At 34.8% G+C, this 19,202-nt stretch overlaps 1 protein-coding gene across 1 annotated transcript; it reads left to right on the top strand.

Moving 5' to 3' along the window:
• Positions 1 to 1,054: 1,054 nt before the first annotated feature.
• LOC110648746 (poly(A)-specific ribonuclease PARN-like) lies at positions 1,055 to 4,786 on the top strand. The gene is made up of 8 exons (XM_021803083.2): positions 1,055 to 1,547; positions 1,689 to 1,819; positions 2,600 to 2,788; positions 2,863 to 2,975; positions 3,096 to 3,212; positions 3,294 to 3,408; positions 3,510 to 3,725; positions 4,011 to 4,786. The coding sequence occupies exons 1-8, from the start codon at positions 1,138 to 1,140 to the stop codon at positions 4,658 to 4,660; spliced, it is 1,941 nt and encodes a 646-aa protein (XP_021658775.2). The 5' UTR covers positions 1,055 to 1,137; the 3' UTR covers positions 4,661 to 4,786.
• Positions 4,787 to 19,202: the final 14,416 nt, after the last annotated feature.

Raw genomic sequence — 19,202 nt, forward strand, 5'->3', positions numbered from 1 at the left:
TATGTCTTTACATGACCCCTGTAACACCTTTTACAGCTTCTGAAATTTTCTTTTCTTGCCTAATTGCATTTCCCTTGCCACACTCTTGAGAGACTCTATTTTGAGTTTGGGGGAGTCAGGCAAAATTTTTGCAAATTTTTGTCAGATTTTTAATTTCTCTTGCATCTTCTTATCAAGTAGATTGCATATAATTACATACATATATACTCATACTTGTAAATAATTACACTTTGCACATTCACACTTATTTACAGTTAGTTGCACTTTCTTATAGATTTTTAATTCATTAGTGCATATTTTAGGCATGCATTTCATGAAATAATTTTTCTATTGTTTTGAAAAATGAATAATCTTGCTCTTATGGGTTAGATGGACTAAAATTGCTGGATAGGTATAAGATTGATTTTTATTATTTGCTTATTAGCTAAGAGTTAGTCAATTTAATTAGGTATGCTTTTATTAATTTTTCATGAAGTTCTTGATTGCTTAAAGAAACTCTACGCATGATTGGCCAATTAATGTCTCACCAATCCTATAATAGACCTTCTAGTGCTATTGAGATGAAATTCTAAGCTAACACTTGATTAAGATATAATTAATATAGTCTTTGTGTTTAACCTAAATTATAACCTTAGACTTCTCTTATGTAAAAATTACCCTTTGCAGCCTTTATATTGTAAAATTTTGGCTACCCAAGTATTAAAAAAAAAGAGTTCAAAGATGGAATAAAAAAGGACAAAAGTAATTTTATATATATATATATAATTTGTGAATATTTTTAAAGATAATTATATAATAATTTAATTTTCATTTTATATATAAACATATTTAAATTATAAATATATCATATATATCCAAAAAAGTTATATTTGTTTTTATTTATTTATAACTAATTACTAGTTCATGTGCAATACATCACTTAGAAAAACTAACAAAAACTAGTAATGAAAAAAAGTGGATGAGATTTCAAATATGTATATATATGTATTTTTTTTTCCAAATATTAAGTTTTTTTGAAAAATATACTAAGTTTTTTTTATTTTTTTTTATTTTTTTAATTTGCCTAAAAATGATAGATATTGAAGCCCAACAGTTTAGGCCGATAGACCATTAGAGGCAAAGGCCACAGTCATAGTCATGTGCACGTTGTCTATGCGGCCCAAACAAACCATTAACAATGCTCGGGTGACGCTGGCTGCTTCTGCTCGAAAAATGGTTTCTTTCCTCCCATGGCTTCAAAGGCGCCTCTTTAGCGCCGAAGTCTCCCGAACCCACCAAAATCATCGTAATTGGACCGTAAAGCAAGTCACCAAGTCGAATTTCAGCGACTGTCTGGAGGGAATCAAGTCTCACATCTCAAGTTCTGATTTCATAGCCGTGTCTTTGCAGAAGACAGGCTCTTTCTCCGCTCCATGGCACCATGTCTCCCCTTTCGACACCCCCGACACCGCTTACTTGAAAACAAAGCACGCCGCTGAACGCTTTCAGGTTCTTCAGTTCGCTGTTTGCCCCTTCACTATCACTGCGTCTCGAGTCACTGCCTACCCGTCAGTACCTCTTAGCATTTCGTTTTTGTTATCCTCTGTTTGTTTGTTTGCTGAGAAAATGAAAGAAAAATGTGGTTTCTTTTAAGGTATACAGGTTTTTTTGAATCAAATGGTGACATAAATTTCTTGGTTTTGACGCAGATATAATTTTCATCTATTCCCTAGGGATGAATTGAAAATAGGGATGCCTTCTTACAGTTTTTCTTGTCAAACGTCATATCTGAGTTCTATGGCTCGAGAAGGCTTTGATTTTAATGCTTGTATATATGATGGTAAGTCCGACTATCAACCAGCTTCACCAAGTTTGTATTTGTTAATGATATTTGATTTTCCAATAGTGTATCTGATAAAGCTTTGCTAATCTATTGTACATGAAAAGAAAGAAAATTCTTTACGGTGATAAATTTTGCGTCTTGGTTAGTAGTGGCTGTTGATAGAAATTTTCTGAAGTGGAATAGATGGGCTTTGGTAAGACCTGGCTTTGGTTTCTGTCTAAAACATCATAACGTTTAGGGTGTGAAATGATTAGGAGAATGTGAATCAAGAATGGTTTATTGGATGTTGCGAAGCAAGTAATGATCCAAGCTTTCGTTCCCATGCCAGTGGTTGCATATGTATGCTATTGTCGATTATTTCCTGTATTGTTTTGGCATCCATGGTTCTTTCCTATCTCTTCTAGGAAATCTGCTTGATAATCTGGCATCTTCCAGAGGAAAGCTATCTTTTATTTAATTTGAATTAGTAGGCAATAAGCTTAGTTCTCCTGTAATCACAGTTTTCATTCTAAAGACTGAGCACGGTCAAATTCAAAGTAGGAGATATACTGTTTGCCTATTCCTGTTGACTTATCCGAGTACACACATAATATATTTATGCTATCATGTTAGGATTATGATGTCATCCTTCATCTTTCTGATTCTCACTAAATTCTCAAGCTATCAGCTGAACTGGAGAAAATATTATGAGTGGGAACTTGTGAAGTGCATTTCTTCAGCTGGAATTTGAAAAATTCTGTATTCAAAAGTTCCTTTTTTTTTCCCCTCTCTTTGTAGGCATATCATATTTGTCCAGAGCACAAGAATCTGCTGCAAAAGTTCAGATGGGGAATGCAATATCTGCTAATGCTATGGTAGAATCTACTTCTACTCCTTCTGTTGCTGATACGGTTTTCATTCAAAGGACTAGATCACGTGTTAAGAATTGGAAAAATGCATTTACAGATTCAAGTACAAGAGCTGATGGTAACAAAATTCAGGGCTCAACTCATTTCTTCATTTATTTTCAACTTCTTAATGTGCTTGTGTGTCATTTTCAGAGCCTTTGTTGAGATCCCTGAGAAAACTCATATTAAGAAGTGAAGAGTATAATTCAAGACCATGCATGAATATAGATGTTTGCAGCGAACGACAAATGCAACTTGTAATTGAGGTTAGATTGATGTGATGAACTTTTTGAATCTTTAATTAGTAATGATGCTTAAGTATTCTCGCTTTTTTGCTGTCATAATTAGATTGAGTTTTATGCAGTTTTGCTCTTTATGCGCTACAGATGTTGCAAGAATTCACCGATGATCTTGTTCCTCTAATAATTCCAGCAAAGGGTGGAGGAACCCAATCAGTCCGTGTTGTCTTAGCAAGTTCAAAAGAAGACAAGGAACTTCTTCAGGTAGTAAGTCAATCTCAATTCTTGGTTATGAGCCCTGGTCGATCTTCATCTAAATTACATAATTGATGCTTTGATTGACAGATGGAGCTTCAAAACGATGAAGAAAAACAAAACAAGAAAATTCGTGGCTTTCGAGAGGTGATCGATCTGATTTCTGCTTCACAGAAGCCTGTTGTCTCCCACAATTCCCTTAATGGTGTATCTCTTTATAATGGGGTTCTGGATCATTTGTAATGAAGTACCTTTGTCTTATAGTTTCTTTTAAAGGTTAAACTCATACTATATTGTTGCTTGCAGATTTTACATTCGTTCATTCAAAATTTCTAGCTCCTCTACCTACCAACATGGAGGAGTTCATGTGTTCCTTGTGCTTAGCTTTTCCTCAGGTAATCGATGTCAATCATCTGATGAAGGAAATTAGCCCTATGAGAAAAGTGACAAATTTACCTATGGCTATTTCTTACTTGAAGAATCGGTTCTTTGCACCAGTTGATGTGGAAATTCCATTCCAAGGTCAGTTGCTCTCACCAGTTTCTAGTAGTCATAGATCTATGCATATGGATTAGTCTTGTCATGAAATTCATGGCTTCAAAATCTATCTATGAATGGCTTAGTTATAGCTATTACTTGCTTGTCCAGTTTCCAAATGATTATAGAGTAGGCAAAATAACTTGCCTTTTGGTAAATTTCTTGGCACACCAGTTGATCATATCTAATGAGTTGTTTGCCATTCATGGCACGTGGTGTTCTACATGAGGATGAACCTGATTGCTGTACATATGCTTTGGATCTTTTCAGCTTTGGTAAATGAAGGCAAGATTCATGGGCATAATGTTGTTAGGATTTGTCAATTGTTTGCAAAGCTGTGCTATATACTCAAACTTGCTCCTAATTCTATCCAATCCAATGACAAAAATCTAGCTTCAGCACTTGAAGCTTATTCAAACATTTTCAATCCGTATTCCCCTAGCCCCCAAGAACCAATTGATGGGGACATCAGAATTTGGACTAACAACACAATAAAAGTAAGCTGTGAGGATTTGGTTTTCTTGTGGGGCTTTAGGGATATGACAGCTGGGATGCTGAAGAGCATGCTTCAAGCGTCTCATAAAGTTTTCTCCGAGGAATTTGATGTTAGATTAGTGGACAAGAGTTGTGCCATTGTGGTATTCAGACGACCTGGTTTATCTAAAACTTTTCTGGATGTCCTGAATGGTGGTTCAGAGATTGTTGGACCTTTAAGGGAGATGGTCTCAGAAGGTGTAAGAGCTGCGAGTTATGAAACTTACAACAGAGCTTGCAGGTTGGGTACATGGGATGCAAATTTAGCAGATGCCCTAGACAAAGCCTTGGCAGATCTTGATTACCCTTCAGGAGCTGATTCTAAAACAAAGTCATTAGACACTTACTGGTGCAGTGAATGGGTGATCAACTTGGATGAGCTGTGAGGTTTTGCATTCTAATTCTTGAATGAGAAAACTGTGTTGCTTTGAATTGCAAATTGACATACATGTAGAATTGTATATTATTTGATGCTAGAAATTAACAAGCTACGATGCCATGCGTGATGCTGCGGTATAGTGTTTTTTTTTTTTTTTTTTTAAATTATCAAAATTATGATATTATTATTAATAAATAAAATTATATACATAAACTGAATTTATTATTTATGACTTATTGTAAAAATCATTTATAATTTTATAAATTAACAAACTAAAGTCAATAATTAGTGACAATTTTTACATTAAAAATTTTCGTCTAAATTTCATATTAATTATAGGGATTATTTTTTTTTATATTTTTTAGATTATAATGTTAGTTTAATGAGCAAAATGTATTTTTTTTTATAAATAAAGTATATATTATTTTTAGTTTAATTTGAATTAAAATATTGCATTTTCCAAATCAATGTTGTTAAAATATTTATTTATTAAAAAAAATGGATTAATAATTTAATTTGTTGTTATTTGAAAGCCCATTTTTTACCTTTTAAGTTTTATCCAAAAGTCAAATTAGTTCTTAAAGTTTTTTGAGATTTATTTAAACCCCTCAAGTTTTTAAAACATTACATTGAGTTTCAAATTTAATAGAGTTTTAACGGCGTTATAGCGGAGCTATTTACCATAGCTGAATTAGTGATATAATATGCTAATTTTCACAAAATGAGTAAAGTTCAGTATTTCAAAAACTCAAAATTTTTAATTTGTAAATGATGTCTTTGAAAATTCTTTGATAAAATTATTGTTAAGGATTGAAATTAGAAGAGAAAGACGCACAAAAGTGGAGAATTAGGGAATTGTTAAGAATTGAAATTAGAAGAGAAAGATGCCCAAAAGTGGAGAATTAGGGAACGATGAGTTTGGAGTAGTAAAGGTAACTTATTTGTGTCTCTTATTACAATTTTCTCTTTCTTTGTATCTCCCATCACAATATCCTTTCTTGTTTTCTTTTAGAACCTTAAGCTCTTCTATTGTTGTATCAATTTCTGTCAAAAAAATATCAGCCATATCCATATTCTTTAACTCATTCCATATTCTTTAACTCATTCATTTCATATTCCAACTTTCTCTTTTTCCTTAAAAAATCATTAATCACATTCAACTATGAAGATGAATCCATTTCACTTTATCTTTCTCACAAATCTTCATGAAAGGATAAAAAAACCTTCTGAAATTGTTTACAATTTGTATTGGAATTGTGAGTGAATGAAGATAATGGCAAATAGTTAGAAGAAAATGTGATTGTCTATCACATGACCACGTGACAATTTTTTTTGTCCAAAATATGCTAATTTATGTTATATTTGGAGTTTCTTGTTTTAAAAATTTGAGGGGTTTAAATAGATCTCGAAAAATTTTAAGAACTAATTTGACTCTTAGATAAAACTTAAAAGAGTCAAAATGGACATTTTGTCTTTGAATTATATAAAAAATATTTAAATGGTATTATTTTAATAATTTAATACTAAAAAAATTATGAGGTTTAAAATTTAAATAATAATTATAACTAAATAAATAAAAATAAAATAAAACAAAAAGTTAGAACTAAAACAAATATACAATAGAAGTAAATTAATAATAATAATAATAATGACATAACAACTTCATATATTAGATCATATTGAATAACAATATGAAGTTGTTATTAGATCATATTGAATAGGATACTCTTATGATTCAATAATACAATGTTGAAAAAATTATAAAATGGCGTGACAATAATATCGTTGCTAATTGTTAAGTCTTTAACAAATTGAAATGGTGGAATAACTTTTCTGATATGTGCCTTCAACTGTGGACTTTTAAGAGAAAAAATAAAAAAAATAATGTGAACTATTAGAGGGACAATGTTAATTCTTTCCGTTTTAACATTTAATGAGATAATCATATAACAATATGTGTATTATTATTATTATTATTATTATTATTATTATTATTATTATTATTATTATTATTATTGCAACCACACATTTTAATAATATAAATTTAAGTTTTATATTATTTTATTTAAAAGTAAAATGATGTTTTAATAAAATTTTTTATATAATTAGAATAATTTTAATAATCAAATAGTTAAATGGATTAAAATTAATTAAATCTATAATAAATAACAAAGGATCATATTTGAGTTTCATTTATTTTATAAAAAATAATTTATATATAAAAAATATTATTCATGAAAAAAAATATTTTTCATGAAAATATTTTTTATTATTTATTTATAATATTAAATTAATGGTGAATGTTTATTTCATGTATATATAAATATTTTTATATTTTAATAAAATTATTAAAATTTAAAAAATAAAAATAATTTTATCTTAAAAAAAGGGTCATTTTACTTAAAATTGATTTGGTTTTCCTTTAATAAGAAAATATTTTCTATTAACTAAAAAAATCGAATTATTATATAATTATACTTAATTTTTATTTATTTTAAAATGAATTTTTTAAAATTAAAAAAAAATTTAATTATTTCATTATAAGAAATCAATTAAATTATATCCTTGTAAAATTCTAAAAAAAAAAAAAGAGAATGAGACGTTAAAAATGTTTTATTAAAAAAGTGTCATTTGTGTTAAGATTTTGTCTTATATTTTGATATTTGATTGTTGGATAATATTTATATATTATTTTTAAAGAATTTAAGCTTAATATGTTTATTAATAAATGATTTAATATAATTATATGAAACCTGTAACACCCCTGATTTTTTATATATTATTATTGGGCTTCGTGTAGGTATCCTCAATTCGCGGAAATTCGACAGTTGTCTGGATCTGTGAATTTCCGGCTGCATGCACCCACTAGGAAAAGTCTCCGAATTGGATCGAGGTTTTGGCTACCCCACCATTTTCAGGCATCCCGAGCGCGTTCCTGAAGTCGGAATCGGCAAAGGTAAACCCGAACCTTGCTTTTTCGTAATTTTCTAGTGCTTAAATAGGATTAAAAAATCCATAAAATATTCGTGGTAGCTTAGAAAATTACGATTCTTTTTGCAATAGCTTAGTAATATTTCTAAGGACCGCGGGGCAGAGTTTTATAATTTTTAGAGCTTATTTGAGCAGTTTTTGCAAAAATGATCAATTATAAGGACTAAATTAAAATTTTACATATTGTAATGAATGATTGATTTGATGGGCCCAGGAGGGGCTGTGTGATGTGATTGAGTTGTGGATATATGGATTGTGGATATAGAAGTGTGTTTTGAGCCCTTTTGCAGGTTGGGTAGGTCCTAGGTATAAGGGAGACTCTGCCGGATTTTCGGCACGACTTAGGACGTATTGGTCTTTTTCTTTGTTTGTATTGAGTCAAATTTATTAAATGATTGTAATAAAATTTTCAGGTGAGCCGGGACAGCCTTCTTCCTCCGCCCAGCCGCCACAGTGATTGTCGTCAAGTCTGTGAGTAAAATATTAATTTTAATTGTAATTTCGATATTATTATATGTTCAGCCTGCCCATGCATCACTTATATGCATATATTTATGTAGTTAAATTCTAGGCACGATTTATGATGCATTGATAACTGTTAAAGTGCCATGATGTTGTTGTGATAATTTGGAGCAGTGTGCGTGCGTTGGCGTGCGTGTGATGTGGTGTGGACTATGGATAGGACGGGTAGTCACGGCTTGAGTTCTTCATTTGGGACTGATCCTTCGAGGGTAGTCACGGCTTGAGTTCTTCACGTGACCCTCGATTTGGTTTATTAAGCGAAAGTCCGCTTGAGTTCTTCTTGGCACCGTGTTGGATTTAAGAGAGGAGATAGGGATCAGCTCCCATATGTTATGATTGATGCTACAGGGTGCGTGAGTGCTCCAAATTACCTTTTTGATGTTATAATGTGAAAATGTTGTTGATGTTGCATTTCACTCTACAGGGTGCATTAGTTTTAGATAGTTATAGAGATTATGGTTAAAATTGATATTTTACTCTCTGAGTGACGCTCACTCTGTTCAATATTTTTCGTGCCACAGGAGGATATTTTTGAGGTTAACCTGCTCCCTTTCCTCGCAGGTTGTTTATCAATGTTTGTGTAATTTTATTAACTCCTAGAATTTCCGCATGTGTTAAAAGTATTTATTTGATTTTGGTCTGTAATATTATTATCATGTTGGACCTGTAAACATATAATGATATGTATGTTTGATGGACTGGATGAGGGAGCTGAGCTCCCATATGTTTTTATGATGATATGAGTATGTGGAGGGTGAGCTGAGCTCCCCAATTGAGTATTTATTGTGTTTACAGGTCGGGTGAGCCGAAAACTCCCCGTTGGAAAGTCCATTTTATGGCCGGACTCTGTCCGTTTGATTTCTTGATATTGGGCCCAAATGGGCCTTAGAGTCGGGTAAATGAACAGTTAGGCTTACTACGGGCCTTGGGGGCTTTAGGCTGGCCCAGGTCCTAGTGCCGGTCCGGCCCATAGGTTGGGTCGTGACAAAACCATTCTTTAATACCATAATATATAACATTAATGTGACTGTCACACTTAATTTCGTCCTTTTACTTATTTTTTATTATAATTTTTACAAAAAAAATTGAAATAATGCTCCTTAAATAAAATAGTAATGTAACACCCCTATTTGTATAGCCTGGTATATTTCACTGTTTCGGTGACCGATGTCGGTCCGTATAATTAAGGAGATTAAAACCACACTTAAGACAACTTGATAAGCCTTAAACCCAAATAATTAGTAATGTCCAATTACTTAAGTATAAACAAGAAAAACAGAACATAAGAAGTTAAACGAGCCGAGAGTCACAGCGATGGGTGATCTTCTCGGGAAGGGCTGCGAAGTCGTTTTAAACTCAAATTTCGAACCGTAAAAAGTGACGCTGTGGTCCTTGGGACCCTTACGAACACAGTGGAAAAGAGAAAATCACAAAAAAGAACTGTTAAGCCAGTCAAATAATTAGGTCAAGGAGCCGGAAAAAATATTGAATTATTTGCAAATCGGGATGAACCTGCGAGGGGCAATTTGGTCAATTGACCTTGAGAGCTGACTCCTGACCTAACTATCAAATAAAATTGGAGAAAAGAAAATTTCAGAATCGAGAATTAAATTAAAGAATTAATAGAAAAAAAAGAAAGAAAATGAAAATGCTAAAAAGGTGATGACATCATGCATGATGCCATAAAAATAAGAAATTGTGAATTTAATTAATTAGATTTTTGGTCTTCCTAAAGACATAAAAAAAAAAAGTAAAAAAAAAAAGAGTTAATTCCATCACTTTTATGACATCAAAATGATGTCAAAATTTATTTTTAAATTCCCACAATTTTGACCCATTCAAATACATAAAGTGAGGCCTAAAAGACATAAAAAGAAAAAGAAAAACATTTCATTTTCTGCTCCCAACCAAATCGGCAGCCATCATCCCTTAGCTCCACCATTGTCTCCCTCCATGAAAGCTTGAGTTCAAGCTTCTAAACATCCAACCCTACCTTGCCCCAAATTCTTCCATGCAAACTTGTAAAAGTGACTTGAGAAAGAGATTGAAGAAGGAAAGAAAGGGAATAAGGGAGTGAAGTTGAAGAATTAAAGTTCAAGTGGAGGTAAGCAACTTACTTTGAAAATTATGGTTTCTTATTTGTTTATTTAGTTCAATTAACTTAGATTTTCACTTAAAAATCAAAGAAAACAATTGTTGGGGGACTTTTAGTGAATTCAGCCAGCTAGGATTTGAGATATGTATGCATAAACTTGATGAATTTAAAAGGTATGTGAGCTTATTGGTGTTGAATGATTATGATTAAATGTCTTAAATTAGCTAAATGCAAGAAATTGGCAACTTAGGGTTTTAGACATTAGGGTTTAGAAACAAAAAATGTGAGGAAGTGGTAAATGGTGTCTTTGACATAATGTGAAGTGAAAAATGATCATTTTTGACCTAATTAAGTGTGTTAGAAGTGTTGGAATTAAAGCCAAATTCGGAGGGAGTGTGGTCATGCTGCTGGCAGAATGACCAAAACTTCCTTTGAGGGACCAAAAATAAAATTTTACAAGTCCAATTGGTATGGGACCAATTGGGGATGAAAATAGACACTAAATGACACAATTTTCATTTAGGAAGCATGCATAAAAAGTGACCAAAACCTAGTGAACAAATTGACCAAAGTTGGAAAATTGCAGGCTGTCTCTGTACAAATTGACCAAATGAATAGTGTTTGTTCATTTAATCATAACTCGAGCTAGGCAGGTCAAAATGACCTAAAATTTTACCAGTGGTTAGATGAGATATAGACTTAAAACTTTCATGAATAACACCAACCCAAATTATGTCATTAACCCAATCAAATCACTGAGCAAAGTTGAATCACTGAATCTGCAGGACTGCAGATTTACCATATGAACAGTAAAGTTTCAATGGCTATAACTCTCTCTAGAAAACTCCGATCTAAGCGATTCTTGAACTGATGGAAACCTAAGACATAACTTGATTGCTGAACGAAGTTGGATCAATAAATCTGCCAGAACTAAAATCTGCAGCATGAACAGTAACCGTATGTTGGACATAACTAGAGCTACAAAACTCCAATTGGAGTGATTCAAAAAGGAAAATAAACTTAAGACAACATGGAACATTTTCTATGAAGAAAGTTTTGCCAAATTCCAACAGTAAAGTGACCAATGAAACAGTGCAACTTAGGACTCCAAAACTGAAAATTTGATAATTTTGCCTAGAAGACCTAAGTTTTGAGAAAATGACCAAAACCAACAAGTTTAGTGACCAAAATGTGGTATGTGGGTGAAGTTGGAATTCCCATACCTATTAAGCCTTAGAAAGTCAACAATTTGACTGGAATAGTATAATGAATAGTAACCCAAAACACAAAATTTCAAGAAAGTCGAGTTTAACACGTTAGAGCTAGGTAAAAGTGAAGTTAAATTTATTTTTGGATTTATGTTAAGTTATGGTACTGAAACACTGTAAAATTATGTGTTTCAGTTGAAAAGAATACCGAGAAAGAACCCGAGGAACCGAGTCAAGGCCAAGAGGCGACTCGCTTGAGGTTTGTGCACAACATCACTATGCTTTAAAATTCATTGATAAAGTGAATGAAATATGCATTTTACTTTTGCTTTGAATTGTTGAAAGTTTATTGTGACCTTATTTATGATGTTTTGATTTAAATTGTGAAAGTTATTGTGTATATTTGAAATGACAATATTTAGCAAATTGTTAAGATAAGTTTTGAAACCACAGTGTCATGACCATATATTTGAACACCTCACTAGCACGACTAGTGGGGGTAATTAGTTTCAATTTTGATTCCTTCTCTGGAGAAGTGTTGAGGTGTGCCAGTAGAAGAGGATGTGAATGGATATCCATATATTTGAGCTAGCTAGCCTTGTGATGTGATTTCTCTTTAGCCTCTGGCTATTGAGATTCTATTTGTTTCGAATGGCATAATCTAATTGTGGGTTTTATGAAATGTGATTTAATACTTCAAAATGAAATTGTTTGGGATTAAAATCTCATGATGCATGATTGTATTTAATTCTCATATTCAGTCAAATTTTTGAATAAATGTAATTTAAATTCTGTATAAAGATTATTTTAGTATGTTGTGCACCACTGAGTTCTAGTACTCAGCGATAGCTTTTATTGCTGTCGTAGATTTAGAGACTAGAGGAGCAGCAGATTGAGCTGCTGAGGTGTGAGGATCTATCAGCTTGAAGTTATCGGGTATAATTTATATCCTGACTGTAAATATTTCTTTTGATGTATATATTGCACATAAATATATGGACATGTAAATTCGGTCTTGAGCAGCTTGTACAAAGTTTGTAATAAAAATTTAGTTTGAATTTCCTTTGATGTAAATTTTGTAATGATGTATATATATAAATTGTTTTGTCCCTAATGAAATATGAGTGGAACTATTTTATTTAATTTGAATGAGATGAATTACTAGTATTTTGAGGATTATTGAATTTTGAAAATTGAGAAATATTGATTTTGGAATCTTGAGATTTGAGATTGATTGAGAAATTGAAGTAGTGGTTGAGAAAAATTTTTAGAAGTGCTTTTTTACAGGTATTTGAAGAACTGTTTCCTCAAAATATAAACGGAACTCTATCAAAATTTTTATAAAATTTACGGAAAAATAAAATAGGCCAAAAATATTAACTAGATTTAATTTTAATTAATTGTTTTGACACCAACTGGAAAATGCTCACCACTTAACAAAAGTAAGAAAATTATTATAAAATCCCTTGTAAGGTATTTAATGAGTTATCGGTAGGAGAAGTTTGGTAGTTCATTAGGTATTCTACGGGATCATGTTATGCCTTACAAAGGGGTAAGGTGTGACATGTTTTAGTGGTATGAGAGCAAAATTTTTGAAGTATGTTTTAACTTGAGAATTTGTGTCTTTCTTGTTAAGTACAATTGCTCAATGTCCATAATTGTTACATACAGTGCATTACAACATGAATATGAACTAACGGAGGGAAATCTCCATGTGTTACTTGTTCAGGAGATACCCTAACTTTAGATTGAAATGGAAGAAGGGGATCGCTCAGTCGAGCAATCTGTTGAAGTTGAGGCGCAAGGGGAAGCCCCAGCTTTATAGAATGTCAGTGGGTCAGTAGCACCAGCCCCACAAATGCCACAGTTTCCTACACAGTTCGCACAGCAGATGGCTGCAATGTTTCAATAAATGGCTGAGGGTATGCCTGCTCAAGCTCCACCTCAGACACTTGTGGCATAACCACTGCCTCTAGCCAGACAGTATGGTAAATTACTGAAGTATGGGGCTACAGAATTTAAGGGTACAGTGGACCCTTTAGAGGCAAAGCAATGGCTTGAAAGAATGGACAGAGTATTTAAGAAGCTGTACTGCCAAGATGAACTGAAGTTTGAGTATTCTGCGTCGCTACTACAAGGGGATGCATATGATTGGTGGAAAACCATCCCCACCTAATTTGAACCACGATGTTGACACAGGATGACTTCATCGAGAATTCATGTAAATACATCCCAGATGCATATGTTGATCAGAAATTACAAGAATTTTTTAGTTTGAAACAAGGGAACCGATCAGTGGCAGAGTATGAGAGGGAGTTCTCCCGCCTGAGTCACTATGCGGGGAGTCTCCTTACCACCAGCAAGGCAAGGTGCAAGAGATTTGAGACGGGTTTGAAGCCCAGCATAAGGATGCAAGTTGTGGGATTTCGACACAGCAACTTCTCAGAGCTCATGTCTCAAGCACTTGAGTTGGAAAGAATAGAATCAGAAGCAACCCTAGTGAAAGAAAAATCAGAGAAAGCTGAGAAATCAGAGAAAGACAAGGGGGAAAAATCAGTAGAGCCGAGTTCTGGTGGGACTTCTGGGAAGAAGAAGAAGTTTAGTGGACCCAGCAGGGGTCAAGGTGGAAGATTTAATAGGGGCAGATTTTCTGGACAGAGACCCCCTAGGTCTGGTCAGCAGTCGAGCAGGGGTTCACATTCTGCCTACCCCTGTGAGACTTGTGGTAAGATTCATGGGGGGGAGTGTTATTGGGCCACTGGAGCCTGCTTTAACTGCGGAGGCAAGGGTCATTTAGCAAGAGACTGCACTAGTGCTCTATCTCCAAGATATGATCCAGCTCCTACTACTGCCGAGGGATCTATTCAGAGTCCTGTTCCCAGAGGTTCACAATCATTTGGCAGAGGAAGAGGCAGAGGTAGAGGCACTACTTCAGGCAGTCAGGGCACAGTTGGTCAATCAGCACAAGGAAGTGCTTCAGCCAGAGTTTACACGATGAGACAGCGAGAAGAGGCTGAGACTTCTAATGTGGTAGCTGGTACATTCTCTATCTCTGATCAAGAAGTATTTGTATTATTTGATCCGAGTTCAACCCATTCATATGTTAGTGCTAACATAGTCAGTTCACTTGCTGTTCCATGTGTTCAAATGGGTTTTGAAGTGCTAGTAACTAGTCCATTAGGACAAGAGGTCTGGGTCAATAGAATCTATAGAGCCTGTCCTTTGGTGATCCAAGGACATTTTTTCCTGTCAGACTTGATTGAAATACCCGTCAGAGAGTATGATATCATTTTGGGCATGGATTGGTTAGCCAGGCATTACGCCATGATTGACTGTAGACTGAAGACAGTCACTTTTGGTCTTCCATTGTACGGTGATGTGGTAATACATGGGGAGAGGCATTTACTGCCATCAAATATCATTTCGGCTGGACTAGCCAGAAGGATGATCAGAAAGGGGTGTGAAGCATACTTGGCACATGTGATAGACACCCAAGTGGGGAGTCCAGCACTAAGGGACATCCCTACGGTATGTGACTTTCCGGATGTGTTTCCTGATGAATTGCTAGGATTGCCTCCAGAAAGAGAGGTGCAGTTTGAAATTGATGTTATGCCTGGTGTGGACCCAATCTTCATAACACCATATAGAATGGCACCTGCAGAATTGAAAGAATTAAAAGTGCAATTGCATGAGTTGCTTGAAAAGGGCTTTATCCGCCCTAGTGTGTCACCTTGGGGAGCGCCAGTGTTATTTGTAAAGAAGAAGGATGGCACTCTCCTCTTGTGTATTGATTATCGGCAGTTGAATAAGGTGAAAATAAAGAATAGATATCCATTGCCCCGCATTGATGACTTGTTTGATCAGTTGAGGGGTGCAGCTGTGTTCTCCAAAATTGACCTGAGATCAGGTTATTATCAGCTGAAAGTATAAGGGCAGAGTATTCCTAAAATTTCCTTCAGAACCCACTATGGCCACTATGAGTTCTTGGTCATGCCATTCGGGTTAACTAATGCTCCTGCTGCTTTTATGGATCTGATGAACACTATCTTCAGACCATACCTCGACTAATTTGTTGTGGTATTCATTGATGATATATTGGTTTATTCGAGGAATGCAGAAGAGCATGATAGACATCTGCGGATTGTACTGCAGACTTTGAGGGAGAAACAACTATATGCCAAATTATCGAAGTGTGAATTTTGACTGAAGGAAATATCTTTCTTGGGGCATGTAGTATCAGAAGAGGGCATCAAGGTAGATCCAAGTAAGATTGAAGCTGTCCTTAATTGGAGGCCACCCAAAAATGTCACAAAGATTCGCAGTTTTCTGGGGTTAGCTGGATACTACCGTCGATTTGTGAAGGGATTCTCCATGTTGGCATCTCTATTGACCAAGCTGCTTAGGGAAGATGTGAAGTTTCAGTGGACGGATAAATGCCAACAGAGTTTTGATGAATTGAAGAAATGTTTGATTGAAGCTCCAGTCCTGACTTTACCTACCCCAGGTAAAGAATACACAGTTTACAGTGATGCTTCTCACAATGGGTTAGGCTGTGTATTGATGCAAGATCGAAATGTCATTGCCTATGCATCACGCCAGCTGAAACCTCATGAGAGGAATTATCCGACATATGATTTGGAGCTTGTAGCCATTGTGTTCGCTCTTAAGATCTGGAGACATTATTTGTATGGAGAGAATTGTTACATTTACACAGATCATAAGAGTTTGAAGTATTTGGGTACTCATAAGGAGTTGAATTTGAGACAGAAGAGATGGTTAGAGTTGATAAAAGACTATGATTGTCTGATAGACTATCAGCCAGGGAAAACTAATGTTGTGGCTGACGCCTTAAGTCGCAAGACTATGGCAAGTCTACAGGTTACTCCTTTGTCTTTGGTGCATGAGTTAAGATCATTGCATGCCAGCTTAGAGATTAATGATGATGGGCAGACAGCAGTTGCATGGCATGTACAACCAGTATTGATTGATCAGATCAGAATGGCTACTCAGAATGATCAGAAGTATCAGAAGCTGTTGGAAGAAGTCAGACAGGGCAAGAAACCAGAATTCTCAATAAGAGATGATGGTCTACTGCTACACTAGAGCAGAATATGTGTTCCTAATGATGTTGATTTGAGGCAGATCATTTTAAAGGAAGCACATGAGTCTCCTTTTGCCATGCACCTTGGTGGCACAAAAATGTATAGAGGGCTAAAGGAGCATTACTGGTGAATGGGTATGAAAAGAGATATGGCAGAGTTTGTTTCCAAATGTCTAACTTATCAGCAAGTGAAGGCAGAGCATCAAGTACCCGCTGGTTTGTTACATCCACTACCAGTACCAGAATGGAAATGGGAGGGAATAACGATGGATTTTGTTATGGGACTTTCGAGGACACAGAAGAGTCATGATGCAGTATGGGTCATTGTTGACAGACTAACCAAGTCTACTCATTTTCTGCCAGTCCGAATGGACTACAGTTTAGAAAGATTAGCCAAGTTGTACGTTGATGAGATTGTGAGACTGCATGGAGTGCCAGTATCCATCGTATCAGACAGAGATCCTAGGTTCACTTCTAGATTCTGGGGTAGTCTTCAGAGAGCCCTAAGAACTAGATTGAACTTCAAGATCTTGCATTCCACCCACGCATGCATGGCCACCGAGAGGGTAATTCAGATTTTGGAGGACATACTACGGGCTTGTGTGATTGAGTTTGAGGGCAGTTGGGACACACACTTGCCTTTGATTGAGTTTGCTTACAAAAATAGCTACCAATCAAGCATTGAGATGCCTTCATATGAAGCTTTGTATGGTAGAAAATGTAGAACCCCTTTGTGTTGGGATGACGTGGATGAAAGGAAGATGATTGGACCTGAAATTGTTCAGCAAACTGAAGAGAAAATCAGGGTGATCAGAGATCGACTTAAGACAGCATCAGACCGTCAGAAGTCCTATATTGATCTGAAAAGAAGGGATATTGAATATGCAGTGGGTGAGAAAGTATTCCTCAAGGTTTTTCCTTGGAAGAGAATTATGAGATTCGGCAGAAAGGGAAAACTGAGTCCTCATTTCATTGGGCTATATGAGGTTCTGAAAAGAGTGGGTCCTTTGACATATCGTTTGGCACTACCTCCAGAGTTAGAGAAGATACATAATGTCTTCCATGTGTCTATGTTGAGGACGTATCGATCAGACCCATCTCATGTACTACCAGTAGTGGAAATTGAAGTAAATCCAGACCTCACATATGAGGAAGAACCCATAGAGATTCTAGCTTATGAGGTGAAGCAGCTACGGAACAAGCAGATACCATTGGTAAAAGTGCTGTGGAATCATCATTCGAGTCAGGAGGCTACTTGGGAACGAGAGGAGGACATAAGGAGACAGCACCCACAGCTGTTCAGAGATTAATACCAGGTAAAATTTCGAGACGAAATTTATTTTAAGGGGGGGAGAATTGTAACACCTCTATTTGTATAGCCTGGTATATTTCACTGTTCCAGTGATCGGTGTCGGTCCGTATAATCAAGGGGATTAGAACCACACTTAAGACAACTAGATAAGCCTTAAACCCAAATAATTAGTAATGTCCAATTAGTTAAGTATAAACAAGAAAAACAGAACATAAGAAGTTAAACGAGCCGAGAGTTATAGCGATGAGTGACCTTCTCGGGAAGGGTAGCGAAGTATTTTTAAACTCAAATTTCGAACCGTAAAAAGTGACGCTGCAGTCCTTAGGACCCTTACGAACACAGTGGAAAAGAGAAAATCACGAAAAAGAACTGTTAAGTCAGTCAAATAATTAGGTCAGAGAGCCGAAAGAAATGTTAAATTATTTGCAAACCAGGATGAATCGGCGAGGGGCAATTTGGTCAATTGACCCCAAGAGCTGACTCCTGACCTAACTATCAAATAAAATCGGAGAAAAGAAAATTTCGGAATCGAAAATTAAATTAAAGAATTAATAGAAAAAAAAAGAAAGAAAATGAAAATGTTAAAAAGGTGATGACATCATGTATGACATCATGCATGATGCCATAAAAATAAGAAATTATGAATTTAATTAATTAGATTTTTGGTTTTCCTAAAGACATAAAAACAAAAAGTAAAAAAAAAAAGAGTTAATTCCATCACTTTTGTGACATCAAAATGATGTCAAAATTTATTTTTAAATTCCCACAATTTTGACCCATTCAAATACATAAAGTGAGACCTAAAAGACATAAAAAGAAAAAGAAAAACATTTCATTTTCTGCTCCCAACCAAATCGGCATCCATCATCCCTTAGCTCCACCATTGTCTCCCTCCATGAAAGCTTGAGTTCAAGCTTCTAAACATCCATCTAACCCTACCTTGCCCCAAATCCTTCCATGCAAACTTGTAAGAGTGACTTGAGAAAGAGATTGAAGAAGGAAAGAAAGGGAATAAGGGAGTGAAGTTGAAGAATTAAAGTTCAAGTGGAGGTAAGCAACTTACTTTGGAAATTATGGTTTCTTATTTGTTTATTTAGTTCAATTAACTTAGATTTTCACTTAAAAATCAAAGAAAACAATTGTTGGGGGTACTTTTAGTGAATTTAGCCAGCTAGGGTTTGAGATATGTATGCATGAACTTGATGAATTTAAAAGGTATGTGAGCTTATTGGTGTTAAATAATTATGATTAAATGTCTTAAATTAGCTAAATGCAAGAAATTGGCAACTTAGGGTTTTGGACATTAGGGTTTAGAGACAA

Source organism: Hevea brasiliensis, chromosome 10, assembly GCF_030052815.1.
Source record: "Hevea brasiliensis isolate MT/VB/25A 57/8 chromosome 10, ASM3005281v1, whole genome shotgun sequence".
NCBI lineage: Eukaryota > Viridiplantae > Streptophyta > Magnoliopsida > Malpighiales > Euphorbiaceae > Hevea > Hevea brasiliensis.

What these genes read in the sequence shown, in the direction of transcription:
- LOC110648746 (XM_021803083.2), top strand. Translation starts at nt 1,138, where the DNA reads ATGTGCACGTTGTCTATGCGGCCCAAACAAACCATTAACAATGCTCGG. An exon ending in AAATGCAACTTGTAATTGAG is followed by an intron (nt 2,976 to 3,095) that starts GTTAGATTGATG and finishes TATGCGCTACAG; the next exon opens with ATGTTGCAAGAATTCACCGA. An exon ending in AAGACAAGGAACTTCTTCAG is followed by an intron (nt 3,213 to 3,293) that starts GTAGTAAGTCAA and finishes TTTGATTGACAG; the next exon opens with ATGGAGCTTCAAAACGATGA.